This window comes from Temnothorax curvispinosus, unplaced genomic scaffold, assembly GCF_003070985.1.
Source record: "Temnothorax curvispinosus isolate PA1 unplaced genomic scaffold, ASM307098v1 QBEX01008959.1, whole genome shotgun sequence".
Taxonomy (NCBI): Eukaryota; Metazoa; Arthropoda; class Insecta; order Hymenoptera; family Formicidae; genus Temnothorax; species Temnothorax curvispinosus.
The window spans coordinates 38,111-61,472 of NW_020218739.1; the positions used below are offsets into that span (position 1 = coordinate 38,111).

General features: G+C 40.8%; 4 protein-coding genes across 4 annotated transcripts in view; 2 read left to right on the forward strand and 2 right to left on the reverse strand.

Moving 5' to 3' along the window:
* Positions 1-1,880: 1,880 nt before the first annotated feature.
* LOC112458477 (protein artichoke) lies at positions 1,881-9,694 on the reverse strand. Its single transcript, XM_025022124.1, has 12 exons — positions 9,568-9,694; positions 6,004-6,261; positions 5,600-5,887; positions 5,121-5,358; positions 4,800-5,046; positions 4,465-4,719; positions 4,029-4,345; positions 3,660-3,957; positions 3,095-3,575; positions 2,713-2,976; positions 2,327-2,555; positions 1,881-2,226 (listed from the first exon to the last, which is right to left on the reverse strand). Exons 2-12 carry the CDS (start codon positions 6,251-6,253, stop codon positions 1,881-1,883), a joined length of 3,213 nt encoding a protein of 1,070 aa, XP_024877892.1. The 5' UTR covers positions 6,254-6,261; positions 9,568-9,694.
* A 1,238-nt stretch (positions 9,695-10,932) lies between these two features.
* Positions 10,933-11,937, forward strand: LOC112458519. Its single transcript, XM_025022206.1, has 4 exons — positions 10,933-10,996; positions 11,080-11,117; positions 11,215-11,480; positions 11,565-11,937. Exons 1-4 carry the CDS (start codon positions 10,951-10,953, stop codon positions 11,698-11,700), a joined length of 486 nt encoding a protein of 161 aa, XP_024877974.1. The 5' UTR covers positions 10,933-10,950; the 3' UTR covers positions 11,701-11,937.
* Positions 11,938-12,701: 764 nt separating this feature from the next.
* Positions 12,702-20,228, reverse strand: LOC112458518. The gene is made up of 3 exons (XM_025022205.1): positions 19,238-20,228; positions 15,308-19,048; positions 12,702-15,220 (listed from the first exon to the last, which is right to left on the reverse strand). The coding sequence occupies exons 1-3, from the start codon at positions 20,226-20,228 to the stop codon at positions 13,395-13,397; spliced, it is 6,558 nt and encodes a 2,185-aa protein (XP_024877973.1). The 3' UTR covers positions 12,702-13,394.
* A 1,986-nt stretch (positions 20,229-22,214) lies between these two features.
* LOC112458504 overlaps positions 22,215-23,362 on the forward strand; it is an 8,597-nt gene continuing 7,449 nt past the window's right edge. Inside the window, 2 exon segments of the mRNA XM_025022174.1 lie at positions 22,215-22,553; positions 22,831-23,302. Coding sequence (XP_024877942.1) covers positions 23,074-23,302 — 229 coding nt within the window. The 5' untranslated portion in view covers positions 22,215-22,553; positions 22,831-23,073.

Here is a 23,362-nt window from a genome sequence, read left to right on the forward strand (position 1 = left end):
ACGACGTTTTGCGAACGCGATGAATTAATATCCATTGACAAGTTAGAAAATAAATGATAGTAAGGTGACACGAGGTCACGGAGGAGGCGTGCGAACTTTTTCTATCGATGATAATCGTGTAGACTGTAGAATTTAAATGTGCTTGTCCTTTCTGAGTCAGCGATTTTTACGACGGAAGCCAATAACGTCGACGTGGTCGCGGCAATTTGTCGACGAGGGAAGAGACAAATGTAAATTTACCATGCCTAAGAACCTCGAGGTCTCTTGGGCCCCGACAAGACCCAGACAAGTAGTGTCTGTCCCGCGGAGCCCACACGGGGGTACCATCTTCGTGGTTCTTCGTGAGAGCTCGTACCCGCTCGTGCGCGATACTTCTTAGCCATTATTGGGCCTTTGGTGAAAGTGTCTGGTTAAATATTTCGTAACCAGATATGAATATCGAAACGAAATCTCGTATCTTATAGATATCGCAGATCCAAGGATCGTAAGACACAGAAATTGTCTGAAACGGCATTATTTTATATCATTTAACATCAACTCTTTATCTTTTTCTTCATCTTCCGTTTTCATTGAAAATGGAAAGTGTGCGAAATAAAAATAATATGAGAAAAAAGACAATTTATTTGTATCTCACGTAAGTAATAAAGATTTAATAATAAAATCAATCAGATAAGATTTCAAAAGCACGTACTCGTAACTGTCATAAAACCTGTAATTTTGATGAAGCAACGAAGATCAGCGCTTTTTGCCGAGGAATACTCCGTTAATTAAGCGTTAAAGCGACGTTAATCCCGATCGAGGGGGCAGGCCGCCGAGCAGAACGGCAAGAGGCGTGTGTGCATTGTTTTTTTCCGGTATGCCAACCGAAGCTATATTAATCAAATACGACCGTGCGTCGTGTAATTTAAATTCCCGTTAATCCACCGAACTCGCGTGCGCGCAGGGGCATTGTCTCTTTCTCTCGGGATATCGTGATCACGCGGGGTTACCGATAATTGCCATCGCGCGACTACGTTAACGAAGTGCGAATAATAAAAGAAAAACCAACGTCGTCGTCATCGTCGTCGTCGCGAATGAGTGTAATCGACACATCTTCTATAACGACGCTAATAAATTCGCGATGGCGGCGTGCCCCTTCGCGGAAACAATGACTCTTCTACTGTTTCTCGCCCTCATTAAAAACCCCCCGTTCTTCCTTTTTTTTAGCGCAACACGATGCACCACGTTTTATCGTGGATACTAATTACGGTCTCCTCACGAGATAATGAAATAATCTTACTACGCAAAGCTCGAGAGACCGCTTCCTTGAGAATTTTTTCAGTAAGTCGCGAACACTTTATTAGCCGCGGAACAGGCTACGCCTGCAAAACAACGCGACAGCAAATTAATATCGTGGGATTAGTCGGTGCTTATTAAGACGATTCGTCCACTAATCATCGACTAATCCCTCTCGTACACTTAAATTGTTAATTATTGCATGGATCCGGCCGCGGCTATCAGACACGGTTTCTTTTTATGTCAAATCTTGATTACCTAATCCATTCCTGTTAAATGACAACAATATATGTGACTTGTACAAGATATATATTTTACAAAAATAAATACACAACGACGTTCAACGTCCCTACTTCCGAGCAAAATACAATACGGTCTATGTACAACGCACACAGCGTATCACTTTTTTCGAGGAATATATTAATTTATTGTACAATCACATCGCTTCGCGCTTCAACGCGACGTAGATAAAAGCCTAAGATAGTAAATCGGAAATATTTAACTGAGCTAGCGATATGTGAAGATACTTCATCGTGTGTTCTTCTTACTATTTCCACAGAACGTTAGATATCTTCCTAAGAATTGTAAACACTAGTTTCGGCAGGTTAACGAAATCTCATAAGGGTGCAGAAGGAAGCAACGACTATCACGAAGTACAGGCTCGCCCTGAGGCTAGCGGACGAGCTGGAGTCAAGCTGATTCAAAATCTGACACTGCGAATTTCTATAGTGCTTGACGTTCCCCACGGAATCGCGCGCGAGCACGCAGAGCTCGTACTTGGTGCTCGACTCCTTCAAATCGTGGATCCTGAAAGATCGCTCGCTGTAAACGACGTCCTTCTCGATCATGGATTTGCTGCTGCCGGATTCCCGAACCACCACGTAAAAATCGCCGATGTCTTCGCGCGACGTCACGTACCACGTCGCTTTCCAACTCTTATCCTCGTTATTGCTGAAGAAAATTATGATTTATGATTATTTGAAATTTTCAAGAATATTTATAACGGAAATTTAACAATGCGTAATATATATATGTCTAAAATAGAACGTACTAGTCGATACTTCGATATTTCACGTCGGGTGTGATATCGAGTTCAGGCTCCTCTTGAATGTCCCTCTCACCGCAGTTCATGAGATCCTCGGTTATCTCCGAGATAAATTTATTTGTGAGATAATTCGGACTCTTACACATCACGTTTGACCATTCTGTCGGAAGCTGCGTCTGAGCTTTTAACCACCTTTTCAATGGCCGCACATGACAATCACAGTGCATGGGATTTCCTAACATGAGATAAAAATATTATATATTTTAAACATCTATATGTGACAAAGAAAATTTGATTTTAAATATAATTTTTATAATTTCTTTTAGCGATTTAATTATGAGTTTCATTATTATTCTTTGTTTTTTTTTTATTATTATTTAATCTATCGTTACCGGAGTATCTGAGGATAGTGCCGTTCTGAATAATCTTCATGAACCTCTCGTCGAAGACGCCGATCTCGTTTTCTTCCAAGTCGAGAAATTTTAGATTTGGCAACGGTAGAATTTTGTCGAGAGGCATATGGCTCAGATGATTGTTACTTAAGTGCAAGTTGGTTAAATTTAACGGCGGTACAAAGACGTCTCGATCGGAGACGTCATTTATGTCATTGTGCGATAGATCCAGAGTCTGCAAAGCCGTTAAATTCCCGATTACATCTGGAATAAGACAATGCTCTAATAAACGACGATTCTTAGCAGGAAACATCGGCCGGTAAGCCATTACTCGATTAATTGTCGAAGCTATTAAAAGCGACATTCCCAGTTTACCACTCACATCTTCTGATCTCATTAATGTTATTATGAGAGAGATTTAAGTATTGAATCTTCTTAGCACCGGCGATGAGGTCGAAAGTGACGACCGGCATTGTGTTGTAGGATAAGTCAACTTCCTTCAGCCTATAAGGGATCCAGGGATCGTTCGGCAGAGTCTTCCGGGTAATAAATGATATCTTGTTATGACTAAGGTTTAGCCTCTCCAGAGACAGACAGTCGTCGAGCAGTCCGTGCGTCTTGTTGTCTAGCTTCTCCAATCTATTGTGCGACAGGTCGAGTGTTCGCAGAGACACCAGACCCTGAAACGCGCCGTTCGGTATGTAGCTGATGTTGTTGTTCGTCAGGTTCAATGTTAGCAGCTGCAGCAAGCCCTCGAACGTCCGGCTCGTTACGTTGTTTATTTTATTGTTCGCCAGGTTCAGCTCGAACACTATCGGTAGACGGCCGAAGGCGGCTTTTTCCAGTTTCGTCAAGTAATTATCCTGAAATATTTCCGTCGGTAAAAATCCAGAAGATTACCTGTACCTCGGGGGGAACGCATTGCCCCATAAAAATTTTTGTCTTACCTGCAGATAAAGATACTGCAGACTGCTCAGACTGCCCAGCGCTTGCCAGGGCGGCTTTGTAATATTATTCGCTTGCAGGTTTAAGATTCTCAAGGTCAGCAGGTTTTCAAAACTCCCGTCCTGCAGGTTATCGCCCAGCCGATTCCGCGAAAGGTCCAGCGAGAGTAGCGCATTCATCGTAGGCCACACATCGGTGCTCGGAATCTCTTCCAACAGATTCTCCGAGAAGTCCAAATGACCCAGAGAAATCGGCAGTTGGAAAATCTTCGTCAGGCGATTATTTTTCACCGTTAAGCTCCTAAAATGTAATGGACATATTATTTGCAGGCATAACATTTCTCAATTTTATTAATGGACAGCGACGCGCACCTGCAACTGGCCAATCGAGTGAGACTACCGCGTGCAACGTCGTTCAATTGATTGTAGCTCATATCGAGTTCCAGAAGCGTCGGCAACGGCCCGAACGTCGATGGTTTTATCTTCTCCAAAGAATTGTGTGACATGTTCAAGATTCGCAAGCTGAAAAGCGTCTGAAATACGGCGTTGTGAATTTCGGACAGATTGTTGTGCGATATGTCGATCGTGTGAAGCTCGTACAGCTTTGGAAAAGTTTGTCGTGGAACGGAGTGTATCAGGTTGTGGGAAACGTTTAATATTTTCAGGCCCGTCATGTTGTGCATTGGAATCTGCAAAAAGATATATTTTTAAAATATTTATTTTCATTATAATAGACGTAATAAAAATAAATATTTTAATAAAGCAATATGAATCGTCTAATCGTTTGAATGTAAAGAATTTTACTTACCTGATTTAAAGCCGTAAATAGATTATAACTGAGTTGTAGCTCCATAGCATACGATACGCTGTCGAAAGAATACTTGGAGATATTCTCGAGCTTATTGTGGCTGAGATCCAATAACGTGATGTTCACACAATTTTCAAAGGCGCCTGGTTCGATCTTCGAAATCTCATTGTGAGACAGATTTACTTTCGCCAAATAAATATCTTTAAACGCCAGCTTCTCCACGATTGTCACGAAATTCTCGGAAACGTCTAAAAGCTATCCCGAAATTCATTATTAAAAGAAAATTGTGTAAGGATTACATGAGTATATAGTTTTTCAGATGTACGTATATATACCTCAGCGAATTGCAGCTGATGGAACATTTGGAAGTCGATCTTTTTAATAAAGTTCCGAGATAGATCAATGGTGCCGATCCTGGTAATGGAACCGAAAGTTCCACGACCCACGTCGTCGATTTGATTGTCACTCAGATGTAGCCGTCTAAGAAAACGCATGCCACGAAAAGTGTTTGAGTCGAGTTTTCTGATCTTGTTGTGGCTCAAATTCAAGACCTTTAAGACAGAATTCCGGGCAAAGGTTCCTCTAAAACGAAAGAAACGATCTTAGATAACTTGCGGAAATTTAATCATAGTTACTATTTCTTCAAGTCTGTCAACCTTTTCAAATCGGCGATTGCGTTGTGCGACATGTTGCACCATCCCATCTTGACGAGATCGGCCAAGTGAGATGTGTCTAATTTGTCGATTAAATTGTGAGAAATGTCCAAAAACTCAGTGTCTCTTAGACCCTTGAACTGATTCCTCTTCAAATCTTTTATTTTGTTACCGTGAAGATCAAGAGTTTTCAATTTCTTGAGTGGCGTTAGTGCTTCCACAGGCAAGGAGGAAAGTGTGCCTGAAAAATATAAAACTCGGTCAAGAATTATAATTTTAAATTTACGATCTCTTATATATATAAATATTGTGTAAAAAAATAATATTTGATTAAAATCATATTTGTGTGTGTGTGTGTGTGTGCAGTATCAAAATTAAGCTCGCGTAAAATTATATCGTTTTGAAGGTCTAGATGGAAGATAGATGATCAGAAGTGGTATGCATTTCCTACTGATGATACCTCGCGATGAGATTATGATTACCGTTACTAATCTCCAATTTTTCCAGCTTCGCAGCCGCCGCGCTTTCACCGAAACTATTTCCTGGCAAGGTAGATATCCGATGCCCGGTGATGCTCAACAGGCTAAGATTGCCGAGAATCTGCAAGGCCTCGCGAGGGAATTTTTCCAAGTCGCTGTTTATCACGTACAGCTCCTGAAGAGTTCGGTTCACACCGAGGAAGCTGTGCTCCTCGATCAATCTCAGCGGCGTGTCGATGAACTTCAGCACTCGCACGTCCAACGGATACAGAGCGGGCCCATAAAATCGTACTGTGGATTCGCAAAAACGGAATTGTTCATTCAGCCGATTTATTTCGTCACCTCTTCCGCAAGAATGCTATACAAGTATCTCTTCTTTTCTACGACGTGATAATAAATCGACTCACCTATGTTACATTTATATAGAACCAGTTCCTCGATCGGCATGCCCTCGTTCCCCAGATTCGTGAAGGCAAGGCTGAGACTGGCCAGATTCGTATTCTCACAACGGATATACAAACCCCTGTCACTACCCCGAAGGCAAGTGCAGGGGTAAATGTAAATGGCGTCTTTGGGGCATCTGAACCTCGGCCCGGGCGGCACGTAGCCGCCCATTATGCACACGACCATGCCCAACAGCAATAGTGGCGATAACATTTTAATACCTTAAGAAACACAAAGGGAAAAGGAGTCTACTTAATATTTTCGTAATTACATGTTATACAACAGTTACATAATAACTGAGTGCGAATAAATACAACAATAGATATAACAATACATTTTATATGAGAAAGTACTGTTTAAAATAATTACCCTATAATCTACAGTATCTACACAGTCTCTTCTTCAATAGAAATAAAGCGTAAATTACGTTGAAAGACTATGTTAAATTTATATTACGTCACACAAGGGTTAATATCGATATTTGTTTTATAGACAAGGTGCAAACTCATGATGTGTTTATGTTTATGGTGAACGTTTCAATTAGTTATTCTGTGACGCAACGCGCGTCTCGTCTGAAATGTGAGAAAGTTTTCGCTGCGTGAACTCCCTTAGTTAATCGCGTACACAATAGATCAATAGGCCGATAACCATGCAGCTTACACACCTAATAAGTAAAATCGCAGTTCAGCTTCAAAATCGCAATTGCTCCTTTTGCGAGCGAATTGTTCAACGGATCCTTCGAAGTTCGTTGCCTATGTTTAAGCAAAAGAACGATTACATCAGTCGTTCAATTCGCGATCCGATCCCGTCGCTTATTATCCCACGTGAATTGCCGAGATCCCGCGATCTCTATAGATATTTCCGAGGCGCGCGGAGGTGACTAACCGCTATAAGATTATCACGATAGCCCAAAAGTGTCCTTGAAGACGAGACTCTGCTTTTTTCAAGGCACTCGACGCAACCCACGCACGATGTGACCTACGCACCGACCACTGGGTGCGTAGCAAAAAAACGCCGTGAAAAATCACGATCTCACGGATGATCCTCTCGTCGATCGTGCTTCGCTGATTCAATCATAATTAATTCATTGATCGTGTACCAACGATAGCGTTTCCCACGCGATTCTAGAAAGGAGGCACGCAACTCCGGCGATCACGCTTTCTGTCACGTCGCAAATTATAAGCTATCGTAGAGACGTTTAACTCATACGTCAATTACGATTTGCCTTGTGTTGCGCGTCTTGCAAAAGAAAATTACGAAAGCGGCGGCTTGTCCATCCGGAAATGTTAACGCAATTAGACCAATGCGTTTTCACTGTGCACTATCGCGAAAACGATGAGCCACCTGCGTAACCGTGCATGAAATTTCGATAGAAAATTGACGGTTGCGTGCAACGACGCTGCACTGCGGTTATTATTGCAAATTGATTGTCCTTCTTTCGAAACTTGGACGATTAGCAAATATAATCTTCGCATAATAACCGACCTCTTTTCAAAGATCATCATCTGGTCTTAGTACGATGGATGTGGGTTGATTTGAAAAGATCGATCGGCCATGAAAAACTGTTTATTCCTATTTCCAACTTTTTTCTGATTTAATTTAAACATATTTTTCTTTTTATTATTATGAAAAAAATTTGCGTTGTAATTTTGTCATTAATTAACAATTGCGCGGTAACAATGAAAGTTGAAATGTCAATTTGTACTTTCGATACATCCCAGTGTCTATTAATCAAATCGTCGCATCGAAGCTCCCGCAATTAACGGTAGCGTACAATTAAAATAATCGTGGGACTCACCGATCTGAGAAATGGAAAACTATGCCTTATTACAGCTTTAGTAATTCAAGCAGGCAAGAAGAAAGGCACGGTGATCTAGTTCAAGCATCAGTATACAACGCTCGCGATATATAATATACGAGAACGATATGTAAGAAGAACAACAGCATCTGTATTATGAACGAGGGAGATTCATCGTGCTTATCTCAGGCGAGATATAAGGCTGAGTAAAAGTATATTTATGGATTTAGACGTAGAAGCTTTAAGTTATCATCAGTATAATCTGCGAATCTGAGATGATAGAGTTTATAAGCAAAACGATATACCGAGAAAAACACACGCGCCTTTCACTTTATTTCAGTTGATATTTCTACCTCATAAACCAAGGAACTAGCCACTGGACCGAATCACGCTGGTCTCTCGTGACACCAAACTCGTATCGGATCTAAGAAAAATTAATGTACGCCAGTAGGTACCATTGACGTAACGATACTTGAATATTTATACTGAACTATCTTAAGTATCTGACTCGCAAAACTCGAATAGTTACTTTTTTCTCGTATTTGTATACCGACTCGAAAATATTTAGAAACTCGATGAAAGCCATCAATAAAGAGTAGGCTTTCCCGAACGTGAGACTTCCGCTTTTCGAAAGCGGAAAGAACGACAGCAGAGAGAAAAAGAACTTGCGCCACGCTCCACTTTCTGAAAGTCTATCAATTAGAGCTATTGTGTTAGCGTAGCAAAGGCAGTCGACTTTACGTAAAAAATTCACCACAACCATCGTAATAAACACAGTTAAGTACTAAAATTAGTTCCCATTATAGAACTCCCTTGTTGAACTGAGATGCACTTTTCCGTGTGTTTCTTCAACATAACAAGTGAGAATATTTTCGTTTCACCAGTCGTCCTTGCGGATACCGCACGGTGCAACACCCTACGTCTGCATTCTTTAACCGTGTGTGGTTTCTTATTTGTAATATTACATATCTCTCTAATAAAAAATATATTATTGACTCTATAACGAGAATAATTTTTAAAAAAATTTAAAATAAAGATTATACTCAATTATTTTACAAAATTCTGTAAGTTATAAAGAACTTTGTTTGTAAAATTATTATTATTGTTCTAGAGTCTAAAGATTAAAATAATGTAATGAAAATCAAAATTTTGTATTGAATGATAAACGCTCTAAAAGTAAAATAATTTGTACTAATATTTAATTTTAAGTATACACTAAGTCTAGTAATTATTAATATACACTAAGTAATATACTAAATATACTAAATATACACTAAGTAATTATTAAAAATTACTATTATCGCAATGAAATAAAAATAACTTCGTGTAAAACTACGTGAGTTAGTTACATATTAAAGACACTTAGTTCGAGTAAGGTAGAAGCGTAACGTTCTGTGCGCGCAAAAGTCACCGTCTGCTGAGCGGAGAAATGACGCGCCTAAACACACGTGGATACCCAGCCGCGAACATTACGAAACTTAGCACCGTTTGGTATTTAAAAATATAACAAGTCTAATAAATCATTTGATAAGTCGTTATTCCTTATCAGTAATACAGAATGTCAACGTCATATCTGTGATTATTCCAATACCGGTCGGCGAATTGCAAGACTTTTAAGAAATTATTTTATTAAGAAATAATTATATTAAGAAATTTTTTAGCATTTCTTAATTTCAAGATAACAGGAACAAAACAATTTTATCATTTATCACAAAAATAGTCACGGTACCTTGTTACACTTTGCCCGACAATTCTCAAAAGTACGAAGGTCGTTGTGACTTTCTTCAAGGATGCACTGCTGGTATCCTCAGGGTTACATGTTCCCCGCCGAGTGGGTTGTCCTTTTTTGTCCTCACCATGCAGGAGCGGAAAGAATGAGAGAGAAGAACAGAGAGGAATACACGTTTCGAGTGTTTCACCGCGTGTCTTCAAGACATTCTGTATGTGGTTCCTGGATGAAGCTGCCGTGAAAACTGAGCCGAGGCAAGGAGGTAAAGAGAAAGGCAGCCTGAGAAGTAAGGCTTCCCTCATTGGCAGTTGATACGCGCTGTCCTTTCGTGGACATCCCACCTTGTGCCACTGCGAGAGAAAGAAGGAGAGACTCGCCGCGATTACATTTTGATAAAATTGTATCTTCAAAGGTCATGGCAGATCAGCTGGATTAGTGATCTGACCAAACTTTCTGTTAATATGAAACACAATCAAAAATAATAATAAAGTTAAATATTTTTTACTCATTCGTAAAAAATATAAAAAATTTTCTATTATTTTTTACGAATGATTAAAAAAGATTGAACTTGTTCAACTTCAAGTTTTCTTTATAATAAGAACGTAAAAAATTATAAAGATTATATTATTATTAACAAAGCTATTAAATTATGAATATTTTTTCATTCATCTGTCTTTTTATATTTTTTTCTTTTTTACCTGCATTTTTAGTTTCTTCAAATTATAAACGTTACACAAGTTAATAAATAAATATTATTTAATAATTTTAATACATAACATAACATTTAACCTGGCATATAACGATACGATCCTGGCAAAGTCTCGTGTAGAAGAAAGTCGAGTAGCACCTTAGGATTGGTTGCTGCTAGTGAAAGTATCTTCACGTAGCGTAGTTACCTTGGTACTCAACTGAGTCCCTCGATTTACGGCATGAAGCCGACATCTGTTGGTGCACGGATTAATTTAAATAAACATTTCCAACTAAAAAGTCTAAGAAAAATATTACATTATTTCTTTTAGGCCAAAAAATTTCAACAATTCGTATTTATCACTTTTTCTTCTTTACGAATTTGTTAAGGTATCTTTAATCTTTCCATTCAAAAAATTATACGGATTTTTTTGTTCTTTGGATATTCTCTCAGTTCTCCGAAAACATCGTTCAACAAAGCAGGATGCGATAGTTAAGCGTCGTTTAAATGATAATGAGAAATTACATGGCTATTAAGGTCATTGAGCTCTTCGAGTTCTACAGTTTCAGACAAAGAGTAGTCGCGCAGTCGGTTGCGTTATCCATTGAGTGATCGAGTGATAGCGTTTGTCAATATCAAACTGTAATCTCGGCATCAAAAATTAAAAAATGTTCGCTTTAGAAATTGCGATTAACATGAATTATTTTATAATATGCGTGCTCAACTTTTCATTATTATTGAGTAAGTTTCAAAATTAACTGTATCAAATTTCGGTAATTGCTTGAAAACTTAATAGTTATTTTTGTGTATTTTTTGTTATACAGATACAAAGATGACGAATCAACTTACTTTGGGCCATTTTGTAAAAATCTATTTTTTTAATTGCTTTGAAAATTATTTATAATATATTGTGTTTTGTGATCAAAGTTAAAAATTACAAATTATTATGTTGTATACAGGACAGAACTCGTTTGGAAACTTACGAGGAGATATCGAGTGAACAAAACGACATCGACGTATTCGCTAATCTAACGTTCCGTTTTACGTGCAAGGATATGCCGTCCGGCTTCTACGCCGATGTGGATTACAATTGCAGGATATTTCATGTTTGCGAAAATTCAGGCGATGGATTCCCAGTGATCTGCGCTAATGATACAGTGTTCGATCAGAAACAGCGGATATGCACGAACGATGAAAATATCGATTGTCAGCACGCTCATGAATGGTATAATGTTTTACGATATTTTCAGATCAATCGAAAATTATATGTTTCTCTATAAGACATAATTAATAATTATTTGTTGCACAGGTACTACTTAAATGAACTATCTTATTCCGCGGACATTGAATCGAGAACGATCACAGAAGAAATTATAGAGGAAGACGAATCGAAAGTAGATCAAGAAGATATAGTGCCTTCTGTTTTGCCACTCATGATTGACTAAAAATAATCTTATCTTACATCACATTATGTATTCATTTATGCATTTTACGTTTATACCGTTATAGTTCTACATACAAATCAAATTATTATACGCGTCAAACGGCTTTGATTGGAATTAATTTATTTTATTTTTCTTTCTCTGCTTGACGTGAAGTTATGCGTACGGACAATTAATTGCGTTTCAATGCAACATTTGTTGAAGGAATTGCTTTATTTTTTTCTCTTTAACGTAATATTTTATCAGTGAAATTAAAATTGATAAATTATATTATGCTTATATTTAATCGTCACGAGAAAAGTAAGATAATGATATTTATAGAATTCTAAGGTAATATTATTTTGCTTTCGTAGTAGTTCAACGTTCTAGTGATTGCGTGTAACATCATGATCTTAACTCCGATCTCTTTTGTGCTCTTGTTGCGTTCTGATACACATTTGCTACATGCAACGCGTAAAACTGGTGAAAAATAAAAGAAAAAGAGAAAGAAATGCACGAAAAGAGAGAGAAAAGACCTTCAGCGTAGTAGTCTAGAATAATCTCAAGTTTATTTCTGACTGTTGACTTCTCAAGGTTCTTGAAAGTTGTAGCGCCGGTATTTTCGATATCATTATTGCAGAAGTAATAAAATTATACATGCATTTGCATGTAAAATCATACAGAAATTACGAATTGCATAAAATTGAAAACATAAGCTCTTTTATGAATAATGTGTGTCGGCATGTGAATCTTTTTAGATTTTTTCATCTTATTTTTCAGCTTATATTTTATGCAATTCTTAACATTTCTGATTCTCTTAATCTTCATAATCTAGAGTTCCGTTTTCTGTCTTATAAATATTTTCAAATGTTGTATTAGTTATAGTATAATCTTTTTTGCAAAACTTTATAACTATATTAATATTAAAATATTTATTGTATAAAAAAATTAAAATTAATGAATTTATAATTATAATTTGGAGGGAACAACAGCATTATTTACTGGATTATACAAGGTAGATACAATTCATTTATTTTTAATCAGACATAATTAAAGAGCATGTCAGTCTTAAAATCTACGCTAGCAGTTCAATATTCTTTCTGCGATACAACTATATGATATATAATTTTTAATGCCGTACTCGTTATATCATCTTTAAGAAAATATGAAAAAGTGTCACCCACCACCATATAATCCCATGACAATGAAATAAATATCTCCTGCGAATGGCGCATGATTATAATTGCGAGGAATTGTTTCCATAACCATCTACGAAAATACCGTTTCTTCAGATTCTAAATATTATCTATTCTAACTTTTGAAAATATACTCTATTTGAATCCCGTGTTGCTAAAATGTAAAGTAAAATGTATCGAAAGACAATGTAGACGCATCCACATAGAAACTATTAATATCTAACTCTTCAACTAATCTCTTTTCAGGAAGTAGTGAAATTTTTTGACGCAAAGAATTATTAGGCATAGAAACCGTAATCGTCATAAAACTATATTGTTTTATAAACGCGACCACGACAATATTAATATAAAAAATTAAAGCTAACCCAATGTATAATCCGATTTGTTTCAGACTTCGAGGAAAGTCTGTAACGACAGAGACGTATATAAAATTCTTAACAAGGCACACACATTTAGTATTTTAGATTTTAATATAGTATACATCAAGAACGATAAGTAAACTTGATTGGGCGAATCAAAATACTATTTTCCATGATGATAATATGACCTATGGTGGTTCGGCCAAGTAATCCCCGGACCCATCTTATCATTGTCGTATACATATTTAATCTGCGGATTTTCCGACCCGAACAAGCTTTGTCGGATCATACCGAACATGGCCGATGCGAGGGCCATGTTGCTGATCATACCAGCCATGGTAGCAGCCGCTCTCGCGTGAGCCAAGGCCATTTGAATGATGAAACTTATCACGAAACCGATTCCAGGCATCAAAGTGTTCATCTTCATCTTCAATGCTCTTCCGAGATGTATCACCGTGCTCGTGACTTTCCTGGACATAAAGTCCTCTCGCAAAAGTGGCAACTGGATCCTCAATTCCGAGCGTATATTCTTGTCGGAAGACGATTCGGTGTCCTTGATCCTATTATCGTTATCTGGATCTTCGAGCTTCTCCGTAAAAACTTTTTGCTTTGCTAACTTTTCTGAATACTCATTCAGCACAGATCTGAATTCGTTCTTTCCACGGTGTTCCCTTTTACGTTCCTCTTCACTTTTTATAGATTCTTTTTCAAGCTCATAGGTAATTTCTCCCTTCAAAGGTGTTACCTTTAGTTCCTCCGCGCTGAGATTTTTCATATGCTTCTCAGGATTATCTTTCTTTAGATGTTCCTCGGTAAAAGCCTTCAATCTGCTCGCAAACTTCTCGTTCAAACGGGTCCCGAAGAGTACGCTGAAAGCGTTGTAAGCGTTCTCTACGTCGAGGAACTGAGCGACATCACCATCGGCGAAATCCGTTGCGTTGGCCTTGATTTTATCCAGAAACATGGTGATTATCTGATCGTCGTTTATGGATCGCTTAATGTCCGCGTACTCGTCGCTTTCTTGTAGAAGCTGAAAGTTCGCCTCTTGCACGTCATCCAGACTTCTCTCCTTCTTTTCTTTATCCTTCTTGATCTTCTCGTGGTCCGGCCGCTGATCCAGTACTTCTTCCATGATATCGCTGATGATCGTCAGAATACTCGGCAAGTTCTTGTTGTCTTTGATCTTCGTAGCTCTACCCTCGCGGAATCCACTGAAACTGATCCCGACTTCGCCGTTCCCGTAACCAGTAAGCTTCAGAAAACCCAGATCTACCTGAAACTTTTCCTCCATTGCCGTCTTGTACCAATCCAGGAAAATATTTTCCATGGATTCCTTTCTCGTCAGCAGTTCCTTCTCAAAATCGTTCGTGGACATGCCAAAGAAATTCTGTACTTCGGTCTCTGTCGATCTTCCGAAAGGCAATGACGGCAAGCCGATCAAAGATGGCACGGTACTAGTGATTACTGGCCAAATGAAAATGCCCATGCATCTGATGAAGCTCAAGCTAAGTATGCACTGAACTACTTGCGACAGTAAACCGCGATTCGTGGTATGCTCGTTCAAATCTTCCACCAGTTTCAAGATCTCGTACTGATCGGCGGTTAGAGAATTTCTGACTGTAGAATTTAAGGTATCCACGAAGTATTTCTTTGAATTCTTTTCGGGATTTTTTTCCACAATTTTCTCGGATTTCGTAATATTAACTAGAAGCTGAAGAAAATCGGATTCCGTGATGTTTGGGAACACGCTGTCCATTGTCGTCTCCGAAGCCCGTTTAATTTCTCCCTCGGTCTCGTAGTAAGAATTTAATAATTGATCGGTACTTCTTCGTCCCCTCTCGTGTTTCTTGGACGATGCGCCCGAGAGAACGGATTCTGACAATGAACCTCGCTGTTGCTCAAGATCAGACAAATGGACTCTTTCCTTGGAAATATCTATGAGAATGTTCGACGGTTGTCCAGGATATCCGGGAACGATTCCTTGCTCGTCTAGAAAATAAAAGAAAAACATAAATTAATAATCATGAATATCGAGAAAAAGAGCTAGTCTGCGTTTAACGGATAAGACTGATTCACCTACTGACGAAGTTTTCGAAGCTCTCGATGCTCCACTTATCTGGTTCGTCTGCTCCACTACGTGCGCAACTTTTGACTGAATCGTCTGCTCCTTCGTCTGCGACTTGGCCTCCTGCGATTTCGACTCCTGCGGCGCGTCCGATAGAATTTCAAGTTGCGAATAATTTATGCCGCCAAAGCTAGGCAATCCTGGAAACTGAGGAATTTGAAATCCGCCTGGTAACATAGGGATTTGAGGGAAAGGAAACTGTGGTAAGCTGGGGCCTTCGGCGAAAGGATTTCCGGGAATACCCGGGATCTGTCCAGGGATTTGGCCCGCGCCAGGAATCTGGCTGATACCGGGGATTTGACCTCCGCCAGGAATCTGTCCGATACCAGGGATTTGACCCCCGCCAGGAATCTGTCCGATACCAGGGATTTGACCCGCGCCAGGAATCTGTCCGATACCAGGGATTTGACCCGCGCCAGGAAACTGACCGATACCGGGAATTTGACCGACGCCGGGGAATGGAAATTGACCGAAGAACTCCTCGAAGTTCGGCAGATTCGGCGAAAATTGCCTCACGGTCGGCCAAGTGACATGCTGGGTGCAGGTCACGAAATTATTGCTTCTCGCGCATTCCAGCATGTTGGTTACGTATTCGCGACGTGTCGAATCCGGTATTGTCCTTTCCGCTAATCTAACAATGTTCATTTCTCGACCAGTTAGAAGAGTGCCTATCACAGGATTATTGACATCCAGATAGGAATTTTCCAAACGCGGCGACGAGTTCTTGCTCAACAGATTCTTCAATGCATTCTCTATTTTATCCTCGATCGTATCTACAGCAGTCTTCGGCGTATTTTCACTCTTCTCATTAGATGTCTGATTCTCGGAATAAATGTTTTGCAGTAGAATCGAATTGAGTTTCGTCCTCGGCAGAGTTCGGTAGCTTCCAAAATTGGGAAAGTTTGGCAGTCTCGGGAAGAATTGAGCAATAGTTGGCCAAGCTATATTCCTCGTGCACTCGAGAAACGTGCTCTCTCGAACGCAAGTGACCATCCTTTCCACGAAGACCGGTCTTGCCGACTCCGGTAACAGACTTTCTGCGACCTGAACAATATTACCTTGCTGTTCCGTGAAGTGCGACGTAATTGGCGACCCTCTTGAAGTTAGGACACCCGGGGTAGAATCCTGCACGGTCTTGAGAATTTTTAAAATTACACCTTCTGGATGTTCCGAAAAGATGGGATGAAACCTGGTGTCTGTGATGGTAACAGTAGCGTCTCCGTGCTGGCCGACTTTAACGTCAGTCTCTGAAAATGGTGATGGGTCAGTTAGATTCTGAGTTAACGTGGACTTACTGTTTGTCGCTTGAGGATATCCTCCAAAATTCGGAAAGCTGGGCAGTCTAGGGAAATATTCCGATAAACGCGGCCATAGGACGTTCCTCGAGCACTCTAAAAAGTTACCCTTGCGAACGCATTCTATCATTCGATTGACGGAAGCTGGACGGGCTGCATCGGGTAACAAACTCTCCGCTATCTTAAGGATATTCAATTGCTGATCGTTAAGCAGATCGCCGAACTCTTGCGTGCTGGTGATTTTGACACCCTGATCATCTCGCACGTTAGGCGAAGACAGCTGAATCGTCTTGAGAATGTTGAGTATCACCGATTCGGGATGTTCCGTGAATATTGGCACAAATCGAGTACCAGTAACGCTAATCACGGGACTGTTACTCTGCGGAAATTTCGTTCTTGAGATTATCTTCACGTTGGAATTTGTTTGCGATTTATTCCACTCCTGCTGGTCCTTGTTAGCCTGATGCGAAGCGTTCCTGTCTTTCAATGATGCTTGATCTTCTTGTTTTGGTGGTTGTTGGGTGAGTGATAAATCATTGGGAAACTCGGGGAAATTGGGAACGTAAAGAGCGACTGTGGGCCAAATGACGTATCTGGTGCAGTTGAGAAAGTCATTGTTCGTCTGGAGGCAAGACATAACTTGAGCGACGAGAGGAGCCCGTGCCGGGGGCGGTACAAGGCTCTCTGCTAATCGCAATATGTTAAGTTGTTTCTCAGTGATGGTTGTCAAAACAATTACGTTTTCGCTGACGACTAAATGCGAATTTTTCGGTGTCGCTCTCAGGGAAGTACGTACCTTTGTTAAAATATCTGTAATCTTGTTCTCTAACTCGCTGGATGCTTTAGAAGAAACTTCACTTTGACGAGATAATAATATGGAAATCGGACCGAGCGTGTCTCCTGCAGTGGAATTACTAGATTCCGATGGTGTTTCAGTGATCGGTGGAGTCGGTGTAGTCGATGACTGGCTGCCTCCCAAAAACGCCGGTAAAAACGAGGAAAAATCGGGAATCTGAAAATTCGGGAAATAACCGAAAACATTGGGCAACTGCCAGTCCGGTAGCCAATCGGAAATATCCGGTAGACCTGGATTAAATTGCTTGACCGTCGGCCAAGTGGAATACTTAATACAGGTCACATAATTGTATTCTTCAATACATTTAACGGTCTTCTGAACGAATTCCGGACGATACGGAATAGGAAGTAGCTGCTCAGCCATGTGTATCGACAATAATTGTTCGGGGGGGAGTACAGCGACGTAAGAATCCGTACTGGCGAGAGATGGAGGTGATACCTTCGCGTGCTCCTTCAGGGTATTCTGAAGAATGTTCACGATCACCGCTTCTGGCTTAGGCTTCCGCATTCTCGTAGCGTCAGCCTCGACGACTTCCGGAAGCTCGCCCACGAAACTGGGAAAAGGAACGATAGGATACTGCGGGTACAAAGCTATCGATCCCGGGTACCAACTCTGATAATCCGGGAAAGCCGGCAGCGTCGGATGATACTGCTGCACCATCGGCCAGGCGAAGTACTTGACGCAGCTGAAGTACTCGAACCTGCGCACGCACGAGAACATCCTGTCGGAATATTCGCGACGTATCTCACCGGGTAGAAGTTTCTCGGCCATCTGCAGGATCTGGAGTTGACCGACGGTGAGCAGTGCCCTCAGGGTTTCATTCGTCGGATCGATGTAGCTCGGCGCCAAATCGTAGGTGACTTTCGACTCCAGAGCGCCTTTTAGAATGTTGAAGACAATAAACTCGGGCGTCAGCAGCCGCGGACGATGTACGTTGCTCTCCGATCTTGCGGACTTGGCCCTGTTACCCTGAAACAGGTCAATCAAGTTTATCTCGATCGGAGATAAGTTGTTCAGAGACTGCCTGACTGGCTCCGGGAGATTGTCGAGCACGACGGGCCAGACGAAGATGCGTATGCAATTCAAGACACTGAGACCGCTAATGCATTCCCCCATGTTCTGCACAAACGACTGTCGCTGCTTCGTCTGCACCAGTTGCTCGGCGCACTTTATTATTTCCAATTGATTCTCGGTTAATTCAGTTGTGTTCAAGCTAGCCCAATACGTTTCATTCGCAGGTGATTCCCGCGTTAGCGCGATATTTTTCAAAGTATTCAGCAACTCAATTTCCGTGAATTTCGGAATGTCAGGGAGCACCTGGATTGCCTGTTCCCTCAAATACTGAAGAAACGTTCTGTTCTTGATTTGATCCTGAAGAAACGCGGCTTGACTCTTCCACTTCTGAAGACGGTTTAAAGTTTCCGTCGTTGGAGGTGATTGATCAAGATCCTCACTCTGAGTCGTCGCTACCACGTTCACGTCGCTATCACGTTGATTGCGAATCTCGTCCTTTTCAGCAGCGTCAACCTCAACCAATTTCTCTGAAAAAAGACTTTCTTTATCAAATTTTTCCGACTGTTTCGCATCATTGCCGATGGATTCAAGGGCGTCATTTCGTATAGATATCAATTTTTTTATTTGACCATCCACGATCGACTCTTGCTCTCGACCGGGCAAATTGCCCTGCTCAGCATTTAGGTAGACAGTCGAACTCTTGTACTTGGACTTACCTGGAACGCTGGCTCTATTCTCTCTGTTCAGATTCAGATCTTTGTCACCGATTTCTTCATCGTTCGAAACCTCATCAACGACGTGTTCTTCTTGATTCTTCTCAGTTTCTTCCGCTTGAGCATGATGTAAGCTACGAAGCTCATTGCGTACATCCTCACTCACTTCCTCGGTATTCTCTATTCGTGCCCCATCCAAATTATGTTCTGCCACATTCTCGATCTGCTCCGTTTCTTCCTTATTTAAATCTATATTTTCCGTCTGTTTCGAGCTGGCGTCCTCCAAATTCTCGTCAAGATTGGAAGAAGGGTCTGCGTGTTTTTCCTCTTCCGGCTGCGCCCTATCTTCGTCGCCGTTCACATCCACGTTTTTCACACCCTCGTGCAATTGTTCGACGTTGATCTCAATGGTATCTCCCTGCGAATCCGAGCTGTCTTCTATGATACTGTCCTGTATCTTTCGTTGGTCCAGTTCCACGGTATCGTCGGACTCGACCTGTGCGTCAAATCGTCGAATACCTTCGTCCTTCTGCGCATTCTCTTCGACAGGCTGTGCAATATTCTCGCCATCCTGCAACACGGGCTTACCGGAGAGGCTCACGTCGTTCCGTCGTCTTTTCTTCGCCACAAATAATAAGCTACCTTCATCACCTTCGGCAGCTTCGGTCTGGATCTTTTCAGGATCCTCGACGAGTATCTCTTCCGTTGGATCCTTTCTTTCTTCGCCACTAACATCTTCATCTGTATCATCTTCTGCTACCGTCAAGCTTTTTCGAGCTTGATCCACTTCCTCCTTGTCCACGCCATCAGGATTGAAATCGCTCACCGGTTCCGAAATTTTGCCGTGCACTTGATCCGCAATGACACCGCCGTCATCGTGAGGCACACTCCGCGCTCGTGCGTGAAGGACGCAAAGCAGAAGGATGAAACAGAGAGGGACGAGCCGGTGGATGCTCGTAGTTGACCGTGGGCGTCGAGAGTTGAGTGCTCTCATGGTCGCGGTCGAGAGGCGAATGTCTCGGCCACTTCTGAGCCGGTCTATGGTCAGCCACACACATGGTGATACACATACCATCGCCTAAAGCACGCCGACTGTAGCCAGTTCACGGACGAAGAAGCAAACCTGTAGATGAATAACAGTCTGGCATTTCCATTTTTGCGGTGCCCCTCTACGCGGCTACTTCGGGGTTGCGGGGTAACGAGCTTCGCAGCCAACGAGTTCGCCGTGGCCGACCGGTTGCGTTTCCTGCGCGGAAATGGCAATGGCATCAGGTGCATCGATCGCTCGATTTATCTCGACACGCGATTTCCTTAACGCAATTAATCGTGCAAATTAGTCGTACCGTTCGAGCGTTAGTTGTCTTGTTTGCGGCATGAGTTACTTGTCGCGAAGCTGAGGAAGTTCATTTACTTCAGATTGTTTGACAATTATGGTTTACGAGCGCTCTTAGCGCTTGGGGCAATACGTTAGAAGAAGAAAACGAGAAACGCCGTAAACATAGCTAAGTAAGTGCACGTACATTTTTGCGATCAACTCATATACTCAATATCGGGCATACCGAGAAACAGAGTTTAAAATAAAAATCTATATCATAATTAAATATATCGCTCTTTACTCGATTTCCGTTTTTAAATCTATATAATTAATCTATTTGATTGATGAAGACTCGGTGTAGTTAAAATGTTCCATTTCATTGTATTAAAGTTAATATATAAATTTAATTTTGTTCTTAACATCTATTTTTGCTTGTACATTGGCCCTTAATTACTTTACAGTCGTAAATATTTTTTAAATATTTTTTTTACCATTCTCATAAAAATCTCTTACTCTTCTTTTTTTAAAATGGAACGCTTTTACTTTTCTTTTATATAATAAAATGATATTGATTATATTATTTGTATTAATTAAAAAAACTATTATTAATTATAATAATATCCTATAATTAACTAGGAAAACATCTTGTTGTAAACATCTATATCGTCCAATTATATTTTAATTATATCAATGATAAGAAATCACAGATGTTTTTTAAAAAGATAAAAACTCATAATTAATTAGAATGCAAAGGCACATTAATTAGCGATGGATGAAAAGCGAATGCAGTTCTTAAGCGAAAATCGAAAGAAGCAAAGAAAATAATAATCCGTAGGTCTTTGAACGCGATGTTGCATAAATAAAGATCACAGATCGGGTTTCGCGTTCGTATTTAATACAGTCTTGCTCGCGCGGTCTCTGCTCGTGCTAGTGTAAAGGGTTGAATTTTTAGTCCTTGAAGGAATCGAGACTCGTAGGAATGGCCAGGAAGAAGGGGGCATCCTAGCGTGGGGAGTGGAGACTGGAGAGTAATGCATTTTTACAGCGAATTTTATTTTTCAAGATGGTCGGCGCGATGCTCCCTACTTCTTCCCTCTCTTTGCTCCTTCCGTACTGGATGCGCAAAGACGATGCAATAAACCTGTATTGCCTTCCTTTACCGTCTGCCTTGCTTACGGTGCGTTCACAACGTTTAATGCCGCTTTTACTGCTTCGGCATCGTTTCCTGCGGTTCCATTCTCGTTAACGATTATCGATATTTTCACATTGTCTCAATCAATTGACGTTAGTCCTCAAAATATTAACGCATTTTTTCTATGCTGCAAGAAAGGGTTATAGAAAACTGTAATTTTTTTATAACATAATTTCGGGCATCTTTTGCATTTTATACTTTTACCTTATTCAGGAATTATATTGAAATAACGTAACTAGCTGTACAGCAATCTCTTTCGGCTCTATAATAAGCGTAACGAGGTAAACCGCGTCGATCATCAACCATGACTTTTCTTTGAGCTACTTACTGACGCCAGACCGTTAATAAACTTTATGACGCATAATGTTCCTTGTAATGTCTCGTTACGAGGTCAGGCAGCAGTTGTTAAGTTAGTCGGAAGCGCTGCGTGCATCATTCGTTAAGGACCACTACTTGCAGCAACGTTGCACAAATAAGTGGCTGCTGCTGTCATGCGTTTGGAAGATTGACGCGGCGGTATTTAGGAGAATAAGCAGTACCAAGAAAACTAGTTTGAAAAAATGTGTTCACAATTGCATACTGTTCACAAACGGATATTCCAAACTCGTAAAATATTTCCCGAAGTGAAGATTGCACAAGTGTGCGCGCGTGTGTAATCGACGCGTTGCGGGGAATTTCATCAGAAAATTGTGAAGCAATGCGTTCCAACTACTCTTGGTTCAGCCACTCCTTTTCAAGGTGATGGCCACGCGTGAACGGTCGTTGCACGATGACCGTGACAGTGACGTGACGTAAAAAGTGAAAGACGGCAGGTACGTGTTATTCCTAAAACTTCTCCTCTTATCAAAATGTAACATCGTTTAAATAAAGGATCTGCTAAAAATGAAATCTAGTAAATTTTATATGTCAAAAAGAATTTCACATAAATTATTAATTATCAGTAAAACGTTTTCTCGAGCAACAGTTGTGGATTAGAGAATTTTATCGCCGTGTAATTTATTGTAAGACATGCGGTATGTTAAAAGAATGCTTTCTAACGTTAGAATTCGGGTCGTTCTCCGGATTCTCTGAGGTATTTGTAAAATATAGGTACCGAGAAGGAGTCCGAAAGAGGTGCGCAGAAAGTCGGCGCGCAGCGAGCGGGCAATTCTCTTTCGAGTTCGAACCGCTCGGTTAGTCGGAGGGAATCATACGGCTGCTCGTGCGGGTCCGAATAACACGTATTTCGTGTAGTCGCAGGAGGTTCAGGAGAAGGCAGAGGGAAAAAAGATCGGTCGAAAGAAAAGGATCGTAAGTGTCGATGAGTCCGGGTGGTGGTAAACCGGTCTGAGAATGCAGGCGATTGGCCGGATCTTGGCGTACATGCTATTGGCAACTGCATTTACGAAAAATGTGCTTGCAACGAGGGCCGCGAACGTCAAATTTTCGAGGGACAGCTATAAAATCGCACGATGCAACACCACGAAACTGGAGTTGGTCCCGGAACCAGCCTCGCTGATTTCTAACATCGAAAGTCTTCGGAGTATCCTGGTGAACGCATTCAAAAGGAAACCAGTTCAAGGTGAGGAACGTAACATTATTTCTACGTCTATTATAATAAAAAATAAGCATGAGAGAAGAA